Source organism: Anolis carolinensis, chromosome 2 (assembly GCF_035594765.1).
Source record: "Anolis carolinensis isolate JA03-04 chromosome 2, rAnoCar3.1.pri, whole genome shotgun sequence".
Classification (NCBI taxonomy): Eukaryota; Metazoa; Chordata; class Lepidosauria; order Squamata; family Dactyloidae; genus Anolis; species Anolis carolinensis.
The window spans coordinates 197,326,049-197,352,273 of record NC_085842.1 but is presented as its reverse complement, the minus strand read 5'-3'; the positions used below and the strand labels follow the sequence as shown (position 1 = coordinate 197,352,273).

The following is a 26,225-nucleotide window of genomic DNA, read 5'->3' as shown; positions in this document are numbered from 1 at the left end:
CTCCATGACTTCCTCTTGTTTCAAGTGAGGTCCTCTTGTAGCGGAACCTTTGTGCTACGGTCCTTGTTTGGCGCAGTGGAGGAATGGAGGACGGACAACTGAAGGAATTCCAAGAAAGCAGTTTTATTTCGCTAATGGCCACTAGGGTTCCCCCTAGCACAAAGTAAGTGCTTCTCCAGGGAGAACGACCAGTGGCAGGCTGAGTAAACATTTATACACACTACAGGGTTCGGGTTATGCCCGCCCACAAGCAAATTCATTGGCTTAGAGTTGTGACGCTGCCCAATCAATGCTGACCAGCAGGCCGGCTGCACTCTTTTCGTGCCGTGCTCACAAATCATTCAGAGCGCCTGCGTACGCATGCGCTGTTTGTTTATCTTTAGCTTTCATTTCTTCAGAAACACATGATTTCCCAGAAGTCACATGTTTCTGTGAGTTTATGCACCCGGGTCGCTAGCTGTCGCCATCTCTGCCCATATATGGTATTTCCTGGGGTTCCTTAACCTCCCGCCTCACTCCCCCATTTTCTTTTTGCGAAGCGCATGTACAAAAGCTGAAGCAAAGCATTATGGTTCCATCCAATCCCGCTTGGCTTGGAGTATGGCTATCTTTTTTTCAGGTAAGGATTGTGTGACACACCTAGTACACATTTGCATCATTATTGGAGTGCAGCACATAACTATGAGAACAATGAACAATCCTAAAATCCCTACCAACAATATGTTCTTCAACCATTCTATTGAGGGTAACCAGCTAGTCACCCAGGAGAAGGGAGACCAACCTTCTATCTCCTGGACATTATTGTAAATTAACTTTTGTAATGACTCGATGTCATCTTCAATAGTACTATTCAAGTTATGAAATTTCACTACACAACGCCCTCTAACCATGGCGCATAACCCCCCCCCTGGCCGCCAGTAGGTAGTCAAGGGCCAACTTATGCTGTAGGGCCATCTGGCTGATTTCTTCTACTTCAGACTGGATTTCCCGGAAAATTTTACCAGTGGCATTTATGGACTTTTCAAGGCGGCAAGTCAGGCCTAGAACACTTCTACGATTTGCTTGAGCTACAATCCCTGGGTAAGCACCCAGGGTCAACAAGCCTGTGATCAGGCCTCCTCCCACACGGGAGGCTTCTGAACCTGACAGGGCCTTGTTAATAATGACCTCATCCGAGCATTCTGGTCCTAGAGGGCCTGTTTGCACAATGTCCCGTTTCAGGCGCTGATGCCTTTTGTGTAAGACCTGAACTGGGAATGTCAAATAACCCACACCGACACACTGGTAGTTGCCGGGGTGATAATTTGTGGCCCATTTATCAAAGAAAAACCATAGATTTGGATCCCTAATTTGCCATAACGGACAGAGGCTTTTTCCTAGGCTCAGTTGGGTTAATTGTTGCAGTATGTTCATATAAGATTTTAGGCCCTCAATAGAATCATTCACACTAAATGTGGGATAATCTGGATACATGCTAGCCCACTCGGTTGCGGTTAGATTTAATCGTGAGACATAAGATGTATTAAATCGTCCATGTAGATAGAACCGGTCTCGACAATGGGAATAATTGCCTAATCGGGAAAAGAACGCCTGCCTAGTTCCCCAGTGTTTCCACTCAGAATTCCATATTCCCGATCCTCCACAACAGAAGCACAAACCCCTGGTGGAGGTATGGTATCTAAACCGTCGAAACCGAGTTTTATTTATCTTTTGCGGTATGCTAGAAAACACGGTAGGTGGACCCTCCTGAGCCTTGGACAATCCCTCCAACACAATCTGTGGTTCATCAATTAAATCGGGAAGAAATGAAAAATCTCCTACGGTGAGGGGGTGTTCATATATTAATGCTACCTCTTTCCCGTGCTGCTCAAACATATAATTGGCATGTTCTTTTATCCAATTCCCATGTGCTCTTTTTCCAAAAGAGAGAATAAAACTCAGCACAAATAATATACCAAACACAGTGCGCTTTCCTCCCCTCCTCATAACTTGTCTCCCACTTTTTCCTCTCAAAATGTCTAGCCACCATCTCCCGGAGAGCGCCTTTGTTGGGCCATGCTGCGACATACTTGACCACCGACGCTCCGTTGCACCCGAAGGGATCAGCTTCATGGCCTTGTTGACCCCTTAGGGAGTTGCCGGATGATCCTGAGTCTCAGGTCCTCACCAGGAACTCGCTCCGTCCGCCACTCCTCAGGTGCTAGCTTTACACGGGTGTAATGTATCCACGGCTTAATCTCCTTCACCTTCACTGCAGTGGGGGTAGACAGGAGCACAACATAGGGTCCTCGCCACTTGGGTCCCAATGGCTCAATCTTCCAATCCTTGACCAGAACCTCGTCACCTGGTGAAAAACAATGTAGAGGTGTGGTAGGGAATGGTGGGTTCAATTCAGAAATGTATTTTTCTAACTGCTGCATTTGTCTGCCCAAAGCCTGAACCTGGGCCAATGTCTGTTTCTCTCCTATGAGGTGCTGCTCAGCTCCTGTCTCTAAGGCTCCCTTCAAGTTCAAAGGGGGTCGTCCATAGAGTCTTTCAAAAGGGGAGAGTCCTGTCCGTTTGTGTGGTGTACATCTGATTCCTAATAATGCCATGGGCAAAACCACCGTCCACGGCAATCCTGTCTCTTGGCAAAGTTTCCCAAGCTGAGCCTTTAATGTCCTATTCATTCTTTCCACTTTTCCAGAAGATTGGGGTCTATATGCACAATGTAACTTCCATTTTATGCCCAAAATTCTACATAATCCTTGCACAGCCTGTTGAATATATGCGGGGCCATTATCTGATCCAATTTCTAAGGGTATGCCAAATCTGGGAATAACATCTTTCATTAGAGCTCTTGACACCTCTACAGCCTTCTCAGTCCTTGTAGGGTAAGCCTCCACCCATCCTGTGTATGTGTCCACGAACACCAGTAAATATTTGTATCCTTTGTATGGGGGCATTTCTGTAAAGTCAGTGACTAAAGCTTCAAAGGGTACCCCACCCACATGTTGGACTCCTGGTGGCTTGAGGGGTCCTTCTCTGGGGTTATTTTTGATACATGTCCAGCATCTTCGGGCTGCTGCTGCCGTTAGGCTATGTAATCCATCGATATACAACTGTCGTCCTAGCAGATTTGCCAATGCCATTTTTCCTAAATGTGTGTTTTGGTGCATGTGTTGGACTAAGTGCCATGCCAAGTCCTTAGGGACGTAGACACGGGCGTCTGGCATCACTATGAGTTCTCCTGACCACTGACCCTTCTCCTTTAAGGCCCATTCTTCTTCCTCTGGTGTATATGTAATGTTATGTTCAGTTAATTCTACCTGTAGGGCCATTACCTGATGTTCAATATAGGGCAGCCTAGCTGCCTCTTTGGCTGCCAGATCAGCCTGCCTATTTCCTTGCACTACGGGATCGTCTCCACGTTGGTGCCCTTTACAATGCATCACAGCCACCTGCCTTGGCTTCCAAACCGCCTCCAGGAGATCCACAATCTCTCCAGCATGTTTTACGCACTTTCCTCCAGACGTGAGGAGCCCGCGCTCCTTGTACAGTGCTCCGTGTGCGTGGAGGGTGGTGAAGGCATATTTTGAGTCTGTGTAGACGTTAACCCGCTTTCCGCTTGACAATTCCAACGCTCGGGTCAGGGCAATCAATTCGGCCTTCTGGGCAGAAGTCCCCGGGGGCAGTGACTCTGCTTCCAGCGTCTCTCCCCCCCACCGAACAACCGCATAACCTGAGTGTCTTTGATTATTTTCCATAAAAGAGCTTCCATCTGTGAACAGAGTGTCGTCCACCTTAGTTAGTGGCACATCCTTCAAATCCGGTCGACTGGAGAATACCTCATCCATCACCTGGGCACACTGATGGATCGTGGTGTCTCCTGGAGTCGGGAGCAAGGTGGCCGGATTCAGAGTGGAGCAAGTCTCCAGGGTCACCAGTGGGTTGTCACACAACAATCCCTCATATTTCATTAACCTCTCACTTGTGAGCCAGCGCGGTCCCTTAATGTCTAACAGTGCCTTAACGCTATGGGGCACCTTAACTGTCAGTGGCTGTCCTAGGGTCAATTTATTCGCTTCTTTGATTAAATCTACTGATGCTGCCACAGCCCTCAGGCAAGGTGGCAATCCACGAGCCACTGTGTCCAATTGCTTTGACAAGTAGGCAATCGGCCTTTGCCATGAACCTAGTGGTTGGGTCAATACTCCAACCGCTGTTCCTTCCCGCTCTGCAGCGAACAGAGTGAATGGTTTTTCCAAATCGGGTAGTCCTAATGCTGGAGATGACATCAATGCTTCTTTTAATGCCTTAAATGCCTGTTGACATTCTTCTGTCCACTCAAATGGATCTTCTCTTCCACCTCTCGTAGCCTGGTACAGTGGCTTAGCCAACACGGCGTAGTTGGGGATCCACTGTCTACAATATCCTGCTGATCCCAAAAATTCCCGCACCTGTCGCCGGGTGCTGGGAGTGGGGATGGCACAAACAACTTCCTTTCTTTCAGCTCCTAACATCTTCTTTCCTTCGGTCAGATGGAACCCCAAATATTTCACCGTGGGACAGCACAACTGGGCCTTTTTCTTTGACACTTTGTAACCCTTTTCTTCCAATGTCTTGAGTAATCTCAAAGTATGCTCTTTACAGCCCCCTAGTGTCCGGCAAGCGATAAGCAGGTCATCTGCATATTGAAGCCAAATTCCCTCTTCCTTAGGTATTACAAAATCCTGTAAGTCTTTGGCCAGGGCTTGACCAAAAATGGTCGGGCTGTCCCGGAACCCCTGAGGAAGGCGTGTCCAAACATACTGGGTCCTTTGCCCTGACTGCTGAGATTCCCACTGGAAAGCAAAGATCGGTTGGGATACAGGGGCCAATCGAATGCAAAAGAATGCATCCTTTAAATCCAATACAGTAAACCATTTGGCAAATGCTGGTACTAGACTCATCATGATGTATGGATTTGGCACTACCGGGGTTAGGGGAACGGTGACTTGATTTACAGCCCGCAAATCTTGAACTGGGCGATATTCTCCTTGTCCTCCTGGTTTCTTGACTGGGAGCAGGGGCGTGTTCCATGGGGAACTGCATGGTACCAATATCCCATGCTGCAGAAGTCGCTCTAGATGCTTTCTGATCCCCTGCACTGCCTCTCGACTGACGGGATACTGTGGCTTACATATGGGTCCCATTCCTCTTTTCACTTCCACCACCACCGGCGGAACATATTTAGCTAATCCTGGAGGATTATCTTCTGCCCACACTAAAGGAGTCTCATGCCATGGCCATTGTATTTCTTCAGTAAAAATCCTAACTTGAAACAGTCTCCATTCCTCTTCCATGGGAAATGATAGCTCCACTTGTCCATTCTTCATGAACTGGAGTTGTGCTTGTAATTTTGATAAAATGTCCCTTCCCAATAAAGGGACTGGGCAGTCTGGGAGATATAACATCTTATGCTTGACCTGATGTCCGGCCAGATTGCAGGTGCGTTCCTTAAGGAAGGGGCACTTCTGGGTCTTCCCAGACACCCCTATTACTTTCGTAGTTTCCCGAGTTGGTGGACTAATTTTTGTATTTACTACTGATTTTTCGGCACCTGTGTCCACTAAAAAGTCCAATTGTTGGTCCCCGATTTCAAGTGTGACCATCGGCTCCCCGGGGTCCAACAAAACAAGAGCCTGGCTTCCTCATTCCTCTCCTCCATCCATATCTTCCCATTCTTCTTCCATCACAGCTGCTGCAGCTATCACCTCTCTTGCAGGAAAAGGTACGTAGTTCCCACGCCCTCTTCCCCTTCCTGGGTTTCTTCCTCTCTCAGGCCTTCCTCTTTCTCTCGGTCCTTCCTGACTTCCTTCTCTTCCTTCTGGGCATTCACCTTTCCAGTGTCCAAACTTCTTACATTTAGCACATTGGTCTCGACCTAACCTCCGAGGGGGCCCTCTTCTTCCTCCTTGTCCCCCTCTGGCATATCCTCCTCTTCCTCTCTGTCCACTTGCACTTTGTTCCATCATGGTAACTAATGCTTGGTATTCCTGCTTCTTCTTCCTGTCCTTCTTCTCTTCTTCTACCTGGTCCCTCGCCATATAAACTTGATCTGCGAGTGCCAACAATTCATTCATAGTCTTTCCTAGAAATCCTGGTTGCTTTTGAATCTTTCTCCGGATGTCAGGAGCCGCTTGACTGATAAAAGACTGTTGAATCGCCCTCCTACCGTTTTCATCCTCCAAATTATATGGGCTATACTTTCTATATGCTGCCTCCAGCCTTTCCAAAAAGGCTGTTGGTGACTCAGATTTTTCCTGTACCACTCCCTGAATTTTTACAATGTTGACGGGTCGCGGCGGGCCCCTCTTTACCGCTTCTACCAATATACGCTGGAATCCTCTCAGTCTCTGCAAATGTCCTTCTTCTGCGGTGTCCCATTGGGGATCTATTTCCACAGGAAACCTCTGTGCTCCCCACTCGGCTGCATCACCATCTTGTGGGGCACCAACCTGGGCTATGGCTACCCCATTATTCAACACTGCTCTTCTCTCCTCTGATGTGAACAACATATTCAACAATTGTCTGCAATCTTGCCAGGTGGGATTATGGGTTGCCATAATCCCTTCCAATAGCCTAGCCATAGCTTGGGGTTCTTCACTATAAGGTGGAGTATTATTTTTCCAATTCAAAATGTCACTACTACTGAAAGGCACTACCTGGTATGCTTGAACTATCTCATTCCTGTTGTTTATCACAGGCACCGTTCTCAAGGGCATCTGGAGGGCCGGTCCGGTCGGTGAATCACCAGACCACACCGGAGCTCCATGTCTCCGAGTTTGTGCCAGAGAAGCATCACTGGGCATCCGTTGTGACTTCTTCTTTTCCTTTGTTTCCTCCTGATATTTTTCTAGGCTAGGATAGTGTTTCTTGGCCGCTTCGGTTGACTCCGAAGAGTAGGGTGGGGGTCTCGTTCCTAGTGTAGGTGCACCGGGGGCTGTTCCCTGGGGTGGGGGGGGCGGTGGCAAGGGTGGCGGCAATAATTCCTGTTGTCTAGCCTGTACACTCAACTGTAAATCTGGGTAGTCCTCCTCATTGGATTGGAAAACTTCCTTCTTTTTCCCCTCCTTCTTCACCACCATACATTTGCCATTCCTGCACTGTCGAACCCAACCTGGATCTTCTCTAACTACCCGTTCCCACGTAGCAATATAGACCCACTGGTTCGGATGATTCACAGCACAATATTCTTCCACTGTTCGGATCAGTTTCAGATCCCACGTTCCTTCTACTTGCCAACCTAAACCAAACTCTGGCCATTCTCCCTGACACAAATTCCTCAGTCTATAATCTCTCAGGTCCCTTGGATTCCCTGCTACGGCTCTGCTAGCAAAAGAGCCAAAATTATCTAAGATGCATTGTAAGGGAGTGGAGCTCTTTGAATTTTTCCCTCCCATCCTGCCTAATAGAGGGGACTGTCCTGGCCTGGGCACCTGGCCACTCACGGCATGCGTCAGGAAACACAAGACAGAACCCCTTTCTACCTCCCTGGGAACTTTTTTTGTCCCTCCCAGCGCTGGCGTTCCCTTAATATCTCATGCAAACCCCTATACTTGCCAGATTTCTGTAGACGTCGGACCAACCTTCGCCCCTGGGCTTTTTTCCCTGGATCCTTTTCCTCCTAGCCGGTTTCTGTGGAACCTCGCTGATGTTGCAGCTCTCACCGTCAGTCGGCGTTGGCATCAGAGGCAAGCACCGCAGCCGGTCGTGTAATATTCAGGGGCCCCTTCTCGTCTCACGGTAGTTGCCTCAGGCCCCCACCGCTGAGTTGAGGCCGTCCCGCCAACGGGATCCGTCTCCAAATCTCCTGGCCCGTCTTATAGGAAAATCACGTCGGGGTCACCAGAAAATGTAGCGGAACCTTTGTGCTACGGTCCTTGTTTGGCGCAGTGGAGGAATGGAGGACGGACAACTGAAGGAATTCCAAGAAAGCAGTTTTATTTCGCTAATGGCCACTAGGGTTCCCCCTAGCACAAAGTAAGTGCTTCTCCAGGGAGAACGACCAGTGGCAGGCTGAGTAAACATTTATACACACTACAGGGTTCGGGTTATGCCCGCCCACAAGCAAATTCATTGGCTTAGAGTTGTGACGCTGCCCAATCAATGCTGACCAGCAGGCCGGCTGCACTCTTTTCGTGCCGTGCTCACAAATCATTCAGAGCGCCTGCGTACGCATGCGCTGTTTGTTTATCTTTAGCTTTCATTTCTTCAGAAACACATGATTTCCCAGAAGTCACATGTTTCTGTGAGTTTATGCACCCGGGTCGCTAGCTGTCGCCATCTCTGCCCATATATGGTATTTCCTGGGGTTCCTTAACCTCCCGCCTCACTCTCACACTGCACAGTTATAGCACTAATATTATACTCTGTCTCATAGAATAATAGCATAAACTTGGAGCATTTAGTGCATTTACTATCAATAGAGTTTTATTCGATGCTTCTTGGCCTTTTGGTTAAGATCAAGTGTAGTATCATAGACTTGGAAGAAACCACAAGGGCCATCCAATCCAAACCCCCTTCTGCCATGCAGTAACACACAATCAAGGCCCTCCTAACAGATGGACATCCAGCCTTTGTTTAAAAACCACCATTCATAGCTAGGGATCTCCTTTGGTTCATCTGAGAAAATTACAAATCCCAGCATTCCATAGGATGCGGAGTGAAAAGAACTACGGTATAAGGAAATACAGTAGAGTCTCGCTTATCCAACCTTTGCTTATCCAATGTTCTGTATTATCCAAGGCAGTCTGCCTTTTAGTAGTCAATGTTTTTGTAGTCAATGTTTTCAATACATTGTAATGTTTTGGTTCTAAATTTGTAAATACGGTAATTACTAGATAACGTTACTTTGTATTAAACTGCTTTTTTTCCGATTTGTTTTAAACATGATTTTTGGTGCTTAATTTTTAAAATCATAATGTAATTTGATGTTTAATAGGCTTTTCCTTAATCCATCCTTATTATCCAACATTTTCTCTTATCCAACATTCTGCTGGCCAGTTTATGTTGGATAAGCGAGACTCTACTGTAGCTCATCATACTCCAAGAGAGTGGGGTAGGTGAGGAAAAAAATCTGGATTCACTCTGGACAAACGGAAACTAAGCTTTGAAGCAGGGCTATATGCTATTAATTATGCCAACAATAGTTTCTCTGAATCACTGCAGTAGCACAGTGGGTTAAACCCTAGTGCCAGCTGAACTGCTGACCTGAAGGTTGGCGGTTCGAATCTGCGAGATGGGGTGAGCTCCTGTCTGTCAGCCCTAGCTTCATGTGGGGACACAAGAGAAGCCCCCTGCGGGATGGTAACACATCCGGGCGTCTCCTGGGCAACGTGTTTGAAGATGGCTGATTCTCACACACTAAAATCAACCTGCCTCAATTTGCTTCTGACACGATAAAAAAATTCAGGAAAGAAGGAAATCAAAAAATGATTTGTTTTAAACAACTTGACTCTTCAGGGCTAAGGGGCATCAGAGAGGTTGCCCCTTTCCCTAAAAAAGTTAAAGCAAATAGCATAGGGATGAATTAAAATTAAGATTATGAGCAGTGACTGGTCCATTGTGATCCACAGCTGGAATTCCCAGGGACAAAAACAGATGTAAATTAGTCCTGGGGCGTTAACAGAGGTCAGTCTTATCTATCTCCCTGTACCCAACTTTCTCAATAATCTGTCCTCCCACTTTATCCCTCCTCCATCTATCATTGTTCCACTTTGTCCTCATTTGCTATAGTTTAAAGTGTAAAAGTAATATGAAAACAATTAGCTCAGCAACAAGGAGAGGAGAGACTGGGATCTTGCTATTCCCAGTAGACTCAAGGTAAATGAAAACTGCTGTAGCCCCTCTTAGATTGTCAGTTCTGCCCCATTGATAACATTTGCTACCTTGACCACATTCTGATCTTGCTTGGCCACATGTGTCACAATTTTCCTTTGTGAAATGTTGGAAAGTTGGCATTAAATTTTTGATTATGACAGTAGTTCTCTGGTCCACTTTTGTCCATCGTAAAGGTAAAGGTTTCCCCCTGACATTAAGTCTAGTCGTGTCCGACTCTGGAGGCTGGTGCCAAGGTCATGTGGCTGGCATGACTGCATGGAGTGCCATTACCTTCCCGCTGGAGCGGTACCTATTGATCTACTCACATTTGCATGTTTTCGAACTGCTAGGTTGGCAGAAGCTGAGGCTAACAGTGAGAGCTCACCCCAGTTCCTGGATTTGAACTGCCAACCTTTTGGTCAGCAAGTTCAGCAGCTCAGCGGTTTAGCCCACTGCACCACCGGGGGCTCACTTTTGTTCATAGCACAACAAAAATGTGTTGGACAGAAGGCCTGTCTATTTGTCTTGATATATGTACAGTAGAGTCTTACTTATCCAAGCTAAACGGGCCGGCAGAAGCTTGGATAAGCGAATATCTTGGATAATAAGGAGGGATTAAGGAAAAGCCTATTAAACATCAAATTAGGTTATGATTTTACAAATTAAGCACCAAAACATCATGTTATACAACAAATTTGACAGAAAAAGTAGTTCAATACACAGTAATGTTATGTTGTAATTTCTGTATTTACGAATTTAGCACCAAAATATCACGATATATTGAAAACATTGACTACAAAAATGGCTTGGATAAGCAAGGCTTGGATAAGTGAGAGTCTACTGTACTACCTTTCCCCCAGTTCTGGGACAGAGTCCTATAGCCATGCATGCTCCAGTTATGCCATCAGAGGGACTCTCCAGCACGTTTTTACCAGGCAAGCAAATGGCAAAGGCTGCCTAATCTTTTCTGCTCTACTTGCAGCCTGCTCCAAGGCAAAGGATGCTTCCGTGTCTATCAGAGCAGCTTCACACTGTGGAAAATGTAGTTCCCATAAGGTGAGAGATGCCCTAGGCCTCTTGACTAGCAGAAACCTGGACAGCACTGATCAGATCCCCCCAATCCAGCCCCAAACAGATGAGGGTCTATTCCTTGCTGTACTGTCCAAAGCTTGCTCATAGAACTCCCATTGAACTGGAAAGATTATGTCTCCAAATCTCTGCGCAGTCATGTCACCAACTTACTGTCCATGCATCAGTGTCTGTCTGGAATAAATTCATGCTCTGCACTGGTGTCTTAACCAATTAAGTGAAATAGTACTATTTATAGAGCAAAACTGAGTTCCACTCAACCCTTTTGAACAGGGAGAATGTCTTGAATGAGGTGATCCCTGAAGAAATGCCACCACTGCTAATTAAGGTAATGCCTGCAAATGTCCTTGCCACAGCATGTCAGCATCATTTTACCGTGCTGTGCTGCAGGGAGTCCAAATTTCTCAACTTCCAGGAATCTTCTCTACACCTACTTGATTGTTGACAAAATGATGAATGTTACATATTCTTGCATATATAGTACAAAGAGTTGATTTATGCACCATTGGATCTTATTGCTGTTGCATTGAAATAGCTTGTCTGAATACATCATGACTCCCATATCTACAGGATTAGTATCTGAAGTTTTATTTATCCACATCCAACAAAATATATCCTTTCTAGACAGGAGGAGCCCTCTGATAGTGCAGCAGGTTAAACCGCTGAGCTGCTGAACTTGCTGACCAAAAGATCAGCGGTTCGAATCTAGGGAGCGGGGTGAGCTCCTTCTGCTAGCCCCAGCTTCTGCCAACCTAGCAGTTTGAAAGTATGCAAATGTGAGTAGATCAATAGGTACTGCTCCAGCAGGAAAGTAACAGCGCTCCATGCAGCCATGTGACCTTGGAGGTGTCTATGGACAATGCCCACTCTTTGGCTTAGAAATGGAGATGGGCACCAACCCCCAAAGTCAGACACGACTAGACTTAATGTCAGGGGAAAACCTGTATCTTTACCTAGACATTTTCTAGGTCATTCAGTATGATTCTATGAGCCAGAAACTTTTCATTTCTATAGAGTTTACTGTTTCTTATATACATGCAAAGTCTGGGAATGTATCCTACATGAATAACTGTACCCATTAAACATGTCAATGTCTATCTTACATGAACTGGGCCAGCCCAGTTTGGAGACCACGTGCTAAGCTAGCAGCATATTGGTTTGTCTCCACTAGAATTGGGGTGTATACTTTGCTAGTTGGGAGCAAACAAGTTCTCAGCACCAGTGACAGAGTGGAAAGATGGTGATTATGAGCCATCTTAATCCATCATGTTTCATGCTGTTCCCAATCTGTTACTGGCTGCTATGTCCCAGATAGCAGTCAGACACATATGCACACAGTCTTCAGTCTAGTCCAGTGATTCAAAACCTTTTTTTTTGACCAGGGACCACTTTGACTAGGGACCACTTTGACCGGAGACACTCTCCAACCAAAAGGGTTATGAATCAGTTTTTGGTCAATTTTAGATTCAGTTTGGTTATTTGGGATGCTGATTCAGAAAACTGCATTGGATAGACCACATCAGCTCTAGTTACTGGCACAGAACATATGCCATCCAGTAGTCGCCATCTGCTCACCCACAGAAAACCATGTTTAATAATCTAGAGCTGATGTGGTATATCCAATGGAATTTTCTGAATCAGCACCCCAAATAACCTCAGGAACCAGCCTAACAATGAAGACATCAAGGCACCCCTGCTTCCAGGTGCCACATGAAATGGTTTCGCTCAGGGGGAGGGAGGAGGAAGAGAAGCAGCAGTCAGGAGGTTTGTTGTTGTGCCCTTTATGGGTAGTCAGCCTCTCCCCACCCAACATCCCATTTGCCTCGGCACTTTAAGAGGGTTTCACAACACCAGTCACTCTTATTTCAACAGTGTAGTAAGGCTGAAGCTGTGGACCATATTTTAGTTTTTGGGGACCACTGGTGGTCCCTGATTGTTCTCTGATTGTTTGCAGGCCCCAATTCTCTAACTTCTGTGGCCATAGATGGTTCTTCCAGTTGCCTTTAGCTTTTTAATTCTAGGCCTCTTGGATTCCTGCTTTGAACATGATCTGATCATTAGTCCTTCGTGTCCCATTGGCTGGGGAATCATCAAGGTTCATTTGGTTTCTTTCTAAACTGGACAACTGTCAGCAATGTGCTGACCTGAGACATTCCATAGAAAAGGATTAATAGACAACCACCTTTAAAGTCATTTCTATAATCTAACTAATCATTCATTTATCTTCACTGCATAAAGATGCCTCAGGGTTTTGAATTCCAGAAGTTGAAGCATTATTTTTCTGAATTAAAAGTGGAGACACCTCAAAATAATTATTTATATAATTATTTACTCTCTGGGGTGTCCATCCCAATATGAGTTGTTGTTCAGAATTGGTCTTCTCATTGGATATATACAGATCCATGTGGCAGTTTTTCTTACAATAAGTTTGTAGTATCTCTACAGAGATTGGCCAATCCATCTGTCTAGAGTCCTAGCAGAATTATCAGCTTTCAATAGGGTTTGATAGGAACAGGATAAGTCCAGAATCGATCTCTACTAGTAGCTGATAATTCTTCTGGGACTCTCGACAGTTGGATAACTTAGATACTGTAGAAAATCAAGGTTATTTTATTTATAACAAAGAAAATTATAAATAAAATAAAAAATGGCCAAGTAGTGTAATGATTTGTGTGCTGGAGTAGGACTTCGAGAGAACAAAGATAAAATCTCTGCTTAGCCATGCAAACCTGTTGGGTGATCATAGACAACTCACACCCTCTCAATCTAACAGAAAGGAAATGGCAAACTTTTTAAGAATAAATCTTTCCACCATCACCACCCCCATGATAGGGTCAACATAAGTTGGAATTTATTAGGAGCCACAAAACAACAACAGTGGCCATAGCAATATGTCGTGCAGAGATACAGTGGACACCTTAGGTTCATAGGTTCTTTTGATTCCTGAATTATGCTGTCCAATTATAGGCTTTCGTGGGACATTATTTTGCCTTAATAGTTGGAGACAGCAACCTTCTCAAGACTCCTCTATCTAATGTATTATCTGTTTATAATGTGTCGTTTATTTCCTGAAGAGTATGTCTTTTTGATTTGCAGTTGAGGCTTGAGTCTATTTGAGTACAGAAGCCAGTTGAGGCTTGAGTTCTTTGGAAGTAGACTATTATTAAAGAAAGCTGTACAGAGCAATATAGTTTTGAAAATGCTGTTAAAGACTATAAGTAAAAGATACAAACTGAAATGTTTTAAAGCCTAACCTGTCAAGAAAGTTACCTGTATATTTAAATACATGAAGTTGTGAGTAAAACAAACATGTTATTTTAAAAGAAATCTATCTGAATCTTTGCTGAGGGCATCGAATAGAAACAAGATATTAATGCACTCAGTTATTTTCCATACCCAATCAACTAAAGGAACACTCCTGAAACTCTGCTACCCAGTAGGTTATAATCCTAACAGGTCATAATCCAATAGCCCAATAATATATTCATGACTGTTCAATCTTACCATCCAGCACAAGGGAGACCAATGCATATACAACAATAGCTTCTAAACTTTGTTCTTCCAGATGTTTTGGATTTTGATTCCCTGAATTCCTGACTGTTGACCAAGCTACTTGGACCTTCTGAGTGTTGAAGTCCAAGACATCTAGAGGACCAAAGTTTGGGAACTACTGAATTAGAAAAAGTCAGGGCCAGCCTGAGAAGCTCCAATAGCTATCCCTCTTGTGCCCCCTCTCCTTCCTACCAGTTCTGTCTGTTTCCTCCCAGCCATTGTTATTTCCCTAAACTGACCTGGTTTCTTCAGAAGCAGGAGGATGTTTTTGCACTGCCAGACTTCAGCAGATATTCCATTCACTCTCTGTATTTGGAAATTATTTGCCATGTTAGCCTTAGCTTTAAGCACCAAAATGTGTTGGGCCAAACCAAGAGAAAGGGACTGAGTGACAAAATTGGTAAGGAAGAAGCCTGAATGCTTCTCAGCAAAAGAATGGGATTGCTCTTTGTGACAGTGCCTTTGCTTACTTTAACCCCAGACAGCTTATAGCTTTACAATAAGTAAACTATTATAGCCTTCTTTAACAACCTTCCAGGATGGGGTTATTCTCCTTGCTAAGTTTCCTTGGCACAGTTTACCTTACCCAGCATCCTTGTACAAAAGGGCAAACTGCTTCTTAGGATATATTTGGAATAAATACCCAAATGTACAACTAAGAGGGGCTTTTTTAATGGACTAAGTGTATGTTTGTTGGGAAGATGCATAAGGCTTATCCTGTTTGCCTCCGCAAAGCTCTTGTGTTACATCAGTCAGCATAATTCCCGATCTACAGATGTCAAACTGGAGAATACAGAGGACGAATCACTCAGGGTTAATTTCACCAGTCTACACACTGCGTGTTCAGGAATATGAACTCAGCATCAATCCACAGAAGTTCCATGTGGTTTTGTTTTTCTCCCTCTGCTCATAAAAGAAAAGTGTGGTGTCATGCCCTCACAGAAGGCCACCTCAGGGCATATGGCTCGAGGAACAATGGTGATTTAAGTTCTTCTGAGGTTGCTGACACAGCAGAGAGTCCCATTCACACAGCGGTGAGCCTACTTGGCAGCTGTGGCATAGGAGTGCAAGTGATTTACGTCAGGAAAGGGATCAAGAGTCTTCAGCTAATGCTGTCAAGAGTGGAAAAACAATGACTGTCAGAGACAGAACGCCAGCAAGTAAAACAAAACTCAGTTTATTGAGGTTACAGAACCAAAAACGCCCGTAAAAGACAAAGAACAGGGCAAACACTTAACTTCAGTGTGAAAAGTAACAAAAAGCAGCTCAGTTTGAGCTTAAACGGTTCAAAGGAATAAACCGGGTTAAACAGAAGTATAATCCGGATTAAATAAAAGAGCTTACTTCATCTTAGCAAACAAAGGAGAATCAGCAGGAGACAAAACGTAAACAACAGGCTGGTGGCAGGTTCCTCTCTGCTACTCAGACACAGCAGGGGAATAAACCAGGCTTGTTTATTCCTTCCTGCAGCAAGTGAAAAGAGTGGTCTTAGTTGGGATCCAGTTTAGGGTTCAGCGTCCAACGATATCCAGGTCCAGGCACAGCAGTCAGGGTAACGGCAGTCAGCAGGGTCCCAATCCGGTCCAGAGGTCTACAGCCAAGCGAAGTCGTCAAGAAATCCAAAGATCTCACCAGTAGTCAGCAGAAGGGATAATCCGGAATCGAAGTCAGTCAGTCCAGCGTCAATTCAGTGCGAGAAGGTATTGCCCGTCAAAAAGACGACGGAGGTCAAGCTATCGAGATTAAACACAAGTTGCACAGAGAAAAACCCCACACAGTTCCTCCCTCCGTCTATGCCCAGTGTCCTTGGTAAACTTACGTATCCAGGCAACGAATCACACCCGTCTTCAGGAAGTTCCCAAACAAAAGCCCAAGCGTCCGTCCAGATTACCTTGCCCAACGCAATTAGACATTGATCCCAAACCCCATTTTATCCCAGTTCAAGCTCATCATCGCTGTCAGCTGCCATCCCAATTCCAGACGCCCCAACATCCTCATCCTCATCAGAGTTTAAGCACCTTTGACTACGCCCCACAGCATCCCCAGCTGTGGATCCCGCTCCATCCCTCCAGCCAGTCCATGGGTCTGATCCTGCAACCCGCCAATCACCTCCCATGCTTTCATTGCCTGTTTCCCCAACACCCAAATCCTCTCTCACACGAGTCCATTCCATGTCATCCTCCTCCGAGCTAGCCACCTCTTCCTCCAAACCCTGAGAAAAGCCCTCAAAGGAATCCTCATCTGTCGGGTCTGTAAACAAATCCCGGAGCCGCTTCCTTTCACGCTCCTCGAAGGAGTCTGACTCTCGAGGAGTCTTATGACCCCTTCTGCTATTACCGGAGCCCGAAGGCTCAACCATAACAATGACTGATACTAAGATCTCGCCCTTGTAGGCGTGTAATAGAAAATAATAATAATAATAATAATAATAATAATAATAATAATAATAACAACAACAAAAACAACAACACTTTATTTATATTCCGCCCTAATAATAATAATAATAATAATAATAATAATAATAATAATAATAATAAACTTTATTTATACCCCGCCACCATCTCCCCAACGGGGACTCGGGGCGGCTTGCATGGGGCCATGCCCAGAACAATACAATATAAACAGCATATAAAAGAAGGGGACTCAGAGTGGATTACAGCATATAAATACAGACATTCATTCAATGCCTTGTTACAATGACATACAATGAGTAAGTAAGTAAAAGTTTATTTGTATACCGCCCTCTCTCCCAAAAGGGACTCAGGGCGGTTTCCAATATAAAATCAGCATAAAACATTGTACAATAAAACACTGAAAACACTATAAAACGCTATAAGAATTAGAAACGAAAACAAAACATAACAATTGACTAAAACAATCACATAAGCAGAAGGAATATAATCACTCAAATAACATGAATCCGCAAAGAAAGAGGGGAAAAAAAGACCACTGGGATGGAGGAGAGGATGGCCTGGAGGGACCACTAGAACTAAAATGCAATGTGATATTCTAAGGTGCTTTGGGGCAGAGGAATAAAGTGCAATGAGACACAAATACACAAAGGCAAAGGCTTCTCTTTTCATTTCTGGCTCTAGAGGCAGTGCTCATCTCTGGCACTGGAGGACGTGCTCTTCTCCAGTTCCAAGCTGAGGAGCCTGTGTCATCCGTAGACACCTCCTGGTTGTGTGGCTGGTAAGACTGCTTGGAGCATCTTTTTGCCTTTTTTAGTCGAAGCGGTACCTATTTATCTACTCACATTTGCATGTTTTCGAACTGATAGGCTGGCAGGAGCTATGGCTAACAGTGGGAGCTCACCCCATCCTGCGGATTCAAACTGCCAACTTCAGATCAGCAGTTCAGCAGTACAAGGGTTTAACCCAGGCATGGGCAAACTTCAGGTCTCCAGGTGTTTTGAATTTCAACTCCCACAATTCCTAATAGCTGGTAGACTGTTAGGAATTGTGGGAGCTGAAGTCCAAAACACTTGGAGAACTGAAGTTTGCCCATGCCTGGCTTAATCTGTTGCACCACCGCGGCCCAATGGGCTATTGACATTGCCCCCTAAATGGCATTGTCCCCAAAATAAGAATCCTGTCACTCCAAATGGAATTTTCTTTCAGCCCCCGCATTTCCAACATCACAGAGAGTGAACCATTGAAAACCATTCACACCTAGAGCAATTTATATATATACTAGCTGTGCCCGGCCACGCGTTGCTGTGGCAAAGTATGGTGGTATGGGAAATAAAGTATTGAGGAATTGGTGGTAGTGAAGGTATAAAGGGTAAAGGTTTTCTCCTGACATTAAGTCCAGTTGTGTCCGACTGCACACTGAAGTGGATTATATGGCAGTGTGGAGTCAAGATAATCCAGTGCCAAGCAGATAATATAAGATTATAAATGGGTTATATAGCTGTGTGGAAGGGCCTTGAGTCTACACTGCCATATAATCCAGTGCAAATTAGATAATCTGTGGAAGAAGCCTAAGTGAGGCCTAAATCTGCCTGTTCCCTCGGCTGAGTTGGTTGCTAGGAGACCAAGTGGGCAGAGATTAGTCCTCTAACTGGCAGCAACTGGATAAAAACAATTATTCCTTTCCCTCTAATTAGGACTTTATTTTTCTTTTCTTTTTGTTGTATCAACCTGGAGGCGTGGATGATGGGTTGTGTTGTCAAATTTCGAGGTTGGGGGGCCTGTAGTTTTGTTGTTTTGTTGGTCGCCGTGATGCCATCACTCTTATATATATATATAGATTTGTATTTGCCTGCCCCTTTTCATGTCTAAGTTTTTGTTAACAGCCTTTGCAAACTATTGGTTCTCATCTCAGTTGCTAAGGTGTCTGTTCTATTCATCTGCCTGCATAGCTGCTGAAAGTTACAGGTGTTGTGGTCTGAGAATGAGCAAGGAAGAGGAGATGAAGTGTCAGTGTTAAGCTGGCTGGAAAGGATTACTTCCAGATAAGCTCTACCATCCTGATGGAAGCAGCCTTTGACATTGGGATATTGGTCTGATGGTATAAATATTAAAAGCAAGAGCAAATTATGGCATGCGGCCCTCGAACACCACTTTTGTTGATTCATGAAGACACCCATCAGCCTTTCGAAACCCCCAGCTACCTCCTAAAATTAAAAAATGTCTCCAAATCATATAGCAAGCCGCCTAAACATCCTGCACATTCACACCCTGCACTAACTTCCAAATACAGGTTGAGTATCCCATATCCAAAATGCTCAAGACTAGGAATGTTTTGGATCCCCCCCCCACAGATTTTTGGGATAACTGTATTTGCATATATATACATCATGAGACATCTTGGAGATGGAACAAGTCTAAACACAAAATATATGTCTGCTTCAGATACACCATATTTAGATATAACCTAAAATGATGTTGCAGTATGTATGAAACAAAATTTCTATACGTTGAACCATCATAAAACAAAAGTATCCCTATCTCAGCCACCCATGTGGATAATTTTGGATTTTGAGGTGGTTTGGATTTGGAATGCTGAATAGGGGACGCTGAATTGTACATCCATTTTCCTCTACTATCTCACTCAAAATGTCAATAGGAACTGCCTTAGCTCTCAAAATGGGGAGCTGTCCATTTTAAGTGGGACAGCAGCCGACTCGGCTCAGTAGGAGTTGCCATCAAGCAATATCTGGAAGGTTATACTTTTACTGCTTCTCATGGGATTCTCCACGCCCATGGGAAGCACAGTGCCTTTGTGGGAACCTGCACCCCAGAAGAAGGAAGACAATGCTTCCCTGGAAAATGTGGGCCCTGTGTGCATTGGATCTCGGAGGTATGCATATGAAACACCAGCATGAACATACAGGAGTTGCTGGGGCACGCTTACTCCTAATGCCCAGATGCCGATTCCTGCCGTATTTACTGTGACGTGTTTGCGAAGAACTTTGCAAATAGAACTCAACCACACATCTAGCCAGACATAATTGTTAAGAAAACAAGACCTGTGTTTTACTAGATCAGACCAAGGTCTATCTAATCCAGTGTTTGGTTTACAATACTAGCTAGGCAGGTACATCTGCAAACATGCAGGTGTGATTGTATGAAGATCGCCTTTGTCTTATGGAGTGGTGAAACTGCCCTTGGCAATAATTTTTTTAGACTATATGGCAGTGATTATTATTCTGGCAGGAGGATTCTGTGTATTGTAGTCTAATAAATGTTCTGGATGTAATCTTAACTCATACTATAGAGCAGGGGCCCTCAAACTTTTTAAGCCGAGGGCCGGTCTACAATCCTTCAGACTGTTGAGGGGCCGGATTATCATTTGAAAAAAAATACAAACAAATTCCGATGCACACTGCACATGTCTTATTTGTAGTGCAAAAACAACAACAAGGAGAACAATGAAAGAACAATACAATATTTAAAAATAAAAACCATTTTAACCAACATACATTTATCAGGATTTCAATGGGAAGTGTGTTCCTGCTTCTGGCCAATGAGATAGTCAAGTTAATTAGGATTGTTGTTGTTGTTGTTGTTGTTGTTGTTGTTGTTGTGTGCCTTCAAGTCATTTCAGACTTTGGGCGAGCCTAAGTCTAAAATGTATTTGTTTATTATTTATTTATTTACTGCATTTATTTACTACATTTGTATCACACCCTTCTCACCCCAAAAGGGACTCAGAGTGGCTTACACATTATATGTACATACAATATATTATATTATTAGCATAGCACAATATTAGCATTATATATTACTATATTGAACTATACTGTAATATTATTAGTAATATTATATGTAATATATAATATATAATTAATATTATTATATGGTATTATTATTATTAGTGTTACATTGTATTACATTATAATATTATTACCAATATTATATGTATATACAATATATTATATTATAAAACTGAGGGCGGGGGCCAGGTAAATGACCTCGGAGGGCCACATCCGGCCCCCGGGCCTTAGTTTGGGGACCCCTGCTATAGAGAGATGGACATTTCTTTTTACAGTCACTTGCCATATGAATAATTTGGGGAAAGGTCTCTGAAATGTGGTCTTTTGTATTTACAGGTAGTCGCCAAGTTATGAACAAGATAGTTTCTGTAGGTTTGTACTTAAATTGAATTTGTATGTAGGTCGGAACAGGTGCACTTTTTAAGTGTGTCTGCAGCCATATATATATATGAACTTTGGATAGCATAGGGAAGGGTTAACACCCCTGCGATGGTTGTTTTGCTATCTGTGCACCTGCTCAGAAGATTTCATCTCATTTTCTATCCTTGTGATAATTGGATTTTGAAAAAATTGGCTTGTTGTAGAAACAAGGATTGGGGATACTTACTTACTTAGCTAGGCAATCTCTTATAGCCCAAGGATGATGGCCCTCCAAGTGTAGTATCTTGGTGGTCGATGCATAAGTGGCTGTGGAGACATATTCTTGACCCGCATGTTCTTCTGCAGTGAAGACATTGGTTTCCAGATGGAAGGCAGTCCTGGTCAGGGTTGGCTTGATGTGCCTTCCTCTTGGCACATTTCTCCCTTAAGCCTTTCATTCGTGCCTCTTCAAATTCTGCAGCACTGCTGGTCACAGCTGACCTCCAGTTAGAGCGCTCAAGGGCCAGGGCTTTCCAGTTCTCAGTGCCACAGTTTTTAAGGTTGGTTTTGAGCCCATCTTTAAATCTCTTGTCCACCAACATTATGTTTCCCATTCTTAAGTTGGGGGTATAGTAACTGCTTTGGGAGACGGTGATCGGGCATTTGGACAACGTGACCAGTCCAGCTGCACTTGCAGAGCTCGGGCGGTGTTGTATTTCAGTGTCGATGTTGACTTTTGTGGAGAGGTGTCAGCCAAGGTAGCGGAAATGGTCAACATTTTCTAATGTTACACCATTAAGCTGTAATCCTGGCAATTAAGCTGTAATTACAGTTTACTTGGGGATACAGCTTCAGTTATAAGCTGCCTTGAGTCTCCTTTGGGGTTGAGAAAGGCAGGATGTAAAAATAGTAAATAAATAAATAAATTCAGTTAAGACACGTTTTCCGCATTATAACTCTTCCTGGAGTAAATTGGGGGTTATTCCACTGAGAGGGGAAGGCGCCACTGCCACTTCTGCCACCCCTGACAACCACCACCATTTTCCCAACCCAGGCGTTCAGAAAGGTCAGAAGAAGCACCATAGTAAAGAAAGTAGAGGGGTCGGTTCTTCTTTTAAGTTCTCCCAGGATGAATTGTGCTTTCACCTTTTGCCATTCAGAGGAAGGACTGGTTTCGGTTTATATGGTACAATATTTACATTGGTTGAATCTACAATGTTGCATTAATATAGTTTGCTACCATTTTAGTTGCTGTAGCACAATCCTATAAAACCATGGAAGTTGTAGATTGGTAAGGCACAAGCACTCTTTGGCAGGGAAGCCTGAATACCTTATAAAACCACAATTCCCATGGCAATGACTCACAGCAGTGCTAAGGAGTGTCAAACAGTCAATGTATCAATGGATAAGTCAAATTAGCTATTTGGATCAATTTTTATAACTAAAGTTTCTCAATTTAAGTCCCTGTTGTGAGCCGCCCCGAGTCCCTTTGGGGAGGTGGGGTGGGATATAAAAATAAAGTTTATTATTATTATTATTTTATTATGACACAGCAAACAAGATAGATATGCTGAATTTCGTATCACAAAATCACAAGTCGAACACTTCCCAAGTGTCTAGGACTGTGTGATGTATTTTCGGATGATGCGCGCAGATCCCAGTAGGGTGGCCTTTTGCAGTTGGCAAATCGTGATTTTGTCAATGTCTATTGTTTCCAAATGCCGGCTGAGATCTTTTGGCATGGCACCCAATGTGCCCATCACCACTGGGACCACCTGCACTGGTTTCTGCCAGAATCTTTGAAGTTCAATCTTGAGGTCCTGATAGCGGCTGAGTTTTTCCTGTTGTTTTTCATCAATACGACTGTCACCTGGGATGGCAACATCAATGATCCAACCCTTTTTCTTTTCACCAACTGTGATGTCTGGTGTGTTGTGTTCCAGAACTTTGTCAGTCTGGATTCGGAAGTCCCACAGTATCTTTGCGTGCTCATTTTCCAATACTTTTGCAGGTTTGTGATCCCACCAGTTCTTTGCTGCTGGGAGGTGGTACTTGAGGCATAAGTTCCAATGAATCATTTGGGCCACATAGTTGTGCCTCTGTTTGTAGTCTGTGCGATTTTCTTACAGCAGCTGAGGATATGATAAATGGTTTCGTCAGTTTCCTTGCACAGTCTGCATTTTGGGTCATCAGCTGATTTTTCGATCTTGGCTTTAATTGCATTTGTTCTCATAGCTTGCTCCTGGGCTGCAAGGATCAGGCTTTCTGTCTCCTTCTTTAGGGTCCCATTTGTGAGTCAGAGCCAGGTCTTCTCCTTATCAGCTTTTCCTTCAATTTTGTCAAGGAACTTTCCATGCAATTATTATTATTATTATTATTATTATTATTATTATTATTATTATTATTATTATTATTATGTGCATGTAGAGTAATATTCTGTTTCTTGCTGTTAAAACATCACTGTTTTTCTTTCCTTCTCCGCTTTCCCCTTTGAGCGTTTTCTTATTTTTATTACTGCAAATGGAGCTCAAGGTGCAAAAGTTGTTTGTGCTTGAGTAACACTATGTAACAAAATTTGAAAATATTTCTGTTCCTGGTTTGAAAGTGTTACTTTCTGTTTAATCGTGCAGTACTTACTTTGAAAGTAGTTGTTTTGTAGTCGAGTATGACCCCCCCCCCCTTTAAAAGATAGTTTATAATTATGGAACTTATAGTTTTGCCAAGAACACCAGGCTGGAATGATATAAAAGGGGTTAAGTCTTGGCCAACTTTACAAAAGGACTGACAACAACAAGGACCCCTTCCCATGTTGGATCTCTGTATATTTAATCAAGGCGATATATCTATATCTATATCTATATCTATATCTCTATATATGTGGTGGCACAGTGTGTTAAAGTGCTGAGTTGCTGAACTTGCGGAGTGGAATGAGCGCCCACTGTTAGCCCCAGCTCCTGCCAACCTAGCAGTTCGAAAACATGCAAATGTGAGTAGATCAATAGGTACTGCTCCGGCAGGAAGGTAACGGCGCTCCATGCAGTCATGCCAGCCACATGACCTTGGAGATGTCTATGGACAATGCCAGCTCTTCGGCTTAGAAATGGAGATGAGCACCAACCCCCAGAGTCAGTCACGACTGGACTTAACATCAGGGGAAACCTTTACCTTACCTTTATCTATATCTATATCTATATCTATCATCTCAGAAATGGATAGGTAAAAAATATGCTGGACTCCATGATACAAAAGGCATTGACCTTTGTTTGGCCTAAGCCAACAGCTACATGACCCTGCTATTATGACCCGCCCCAGTCAATGACTCACAAACCAAGGGATTCCAGTGCTTTTTACCTAGTTGGGGTGAGAGACATTTACATATATATGCTGGGAAAGCTAACAGGTTAGTAAAGGGAAAGCCAAGTAAAACAATATATTTTACAATATTGTACTAATTTTTCAAATCTAAAATGTATCCTTTCAGCCTATACTTGCCTTTCTATATCATCTTTGACTCATTTCTGCTACATTAGAGTCTCACTTATCCAATATAAACGGGCCGGCAGAATGTTGGATAAGCAAATATGTTGGATAATAAGGAGGGATTAAGGAAAAGCCTATTAAACATCAAATTACATTATGATTTTACAAATTAAGCACCAAAACATCATGTTTTACAACATTTGGCAGAAAAAGCAGTTCAATACACAGCAATGTTATGTTATTAATAACAGCAGTATCAACTACAGTAGAATCTCACTTATCCAAGCCTCGCTTATCCAAGCTTCTGGATTATCCAAGCCATTTTTGTAGTCAATGTTTTCAATATGTCATGATATTTTGGTGCTAAATTCATAAATACAGTAATTACAACATAACATTACTGCATATTGAACTACTTTTCATGTCAAATTTGTTCCTTGAAGGAACTTGGGGCGGTGACGGCCGACAGGGAGCTCTAGCGTGGACTGGTCCATGAGGTCACAAAGAGTCGGAGGCAACTAAACGACTGAGCAGCAGCAGTATTGAACGACTTTTTCTGTCAAATTTGTTGAATAACATGATGTTTTGGCGCTTAATTTGTAAAATCATAACTTAATTTGATGTTTAATAGGCTTTTCCTTCATCCCTCCTTATTATCCAAGATATTCGCTTATCCAAGCTTCTGCCGGCCTGTTTAGCTTGGATAAGTTAGACTCTACTGTATTACCATCCTAGAACTCAATGACAGAACAGTTATCAGATTCGAAATGCGCCAATTGTGTATATGTATATTTTTATCAATGTTTAATGTATTTAATTTTAACTGATTGAATTATTTGTAATATTTTTATATTGTGTTTTATTGTAAGTCCCCTATGGGTAAGAAGGGTGGGATATAAGTACTGTAATAAATAAATAAATAAATAAATAATTACTGTATTTACGAATTTAGCACCAAAACATTGCAATGTATTGAAAAGATTGACTACAAAAACATTGACTACTAAAAGACAGACTGCGTTGGATAATCTAGAATGTTGGATAAGCGAATGTTGGATAAGTGAGACTCTACTTATCCAACATTCGCTTATCCAATGTTCTAGATTATCCAACGCAGTCTGTCTTTTAGTAGTCAATGTTTTTGTAGTCAGTCTTTTCAATACATTGCAAATATTTCCTTGCTGCTGCAGCTTGATTCCACTAAAACATATAAATCATCATCCCCGGCTGTTTCCTCCCTCCCTCCCTCCCTCCTTCCTTTCAGCCCCCCCAAAGGTGTCCTCATGTATTTGTATGTTTAATATATTTTCCCCTTTTTATATATTTTATGTCCCACTTTCCTTGCAGTCCCTTCACCTTTGCCCCAATAACCCCGTGTCTACTCTAGCCTCCCCCATGGATGCCCAAGGTCTCCCCCATGGGAGACCTATCACCTGGCATGGCAGTTCCCAGGGTGGAGAGAATCATGCCCTGTTTTCCACACTGACATTTCCCCTTTTCCCAGAAACAGATTCATAATCCCTTCATCTTGGACAATATTTTCTTTTGGAAATACAAAAGGACACATCAGCCCACAGGACTGGGGTTCATAATAATCATCTTCACTACAGTAAAACTCATTGAACTTTTAAAATTATTTTTTATTGCAATGGTATCCATCTAATACATAGAAATCAACTTA

General features: G+C 43.4%; 2 protein-coding genes and 1 long non-coding RNA gene across 3 annotated transcripts in view; 1 reads left to right on the top strand and 2 right to left on the bottom strand.

Moving 5' to 3' along the window:
- The window catches only part of palm3 (paralemmin 3), an 85,753-nt gene that overhangs the window by 4,877 nt on the left and 54,651 nt on the right, over window positions 1–26,225 (top strand). The gene's annotated exons all lie outside the window — the stretch shown is intronic.
- On the bottom strand, window positions 104–8,641 carry LOC134296457 (uncharacterized). The gene is given in 1 exon segment (XM_062971494.1): window positions 104–8,641. A coding segment is annotated over 1 exon segment (5,316 nt). The 5' UTR covers window positions 7,425–8,641; the 3' UTR covers window positions 104–2,108.
- On the bottom strand, window positions 15,646–16,475 carry LOC134296459 (uncharacterized). Its single transcript, XR_010003208.1, has 2 exons — window positions 16,304–16,475; window positions 15,646–16,217 (listed from the first exon to the last, which is right to left on the bottom strand). It is a non-coding gene; the product is annotated as an uncharacterized LOC134296459 (long non-coding RNA).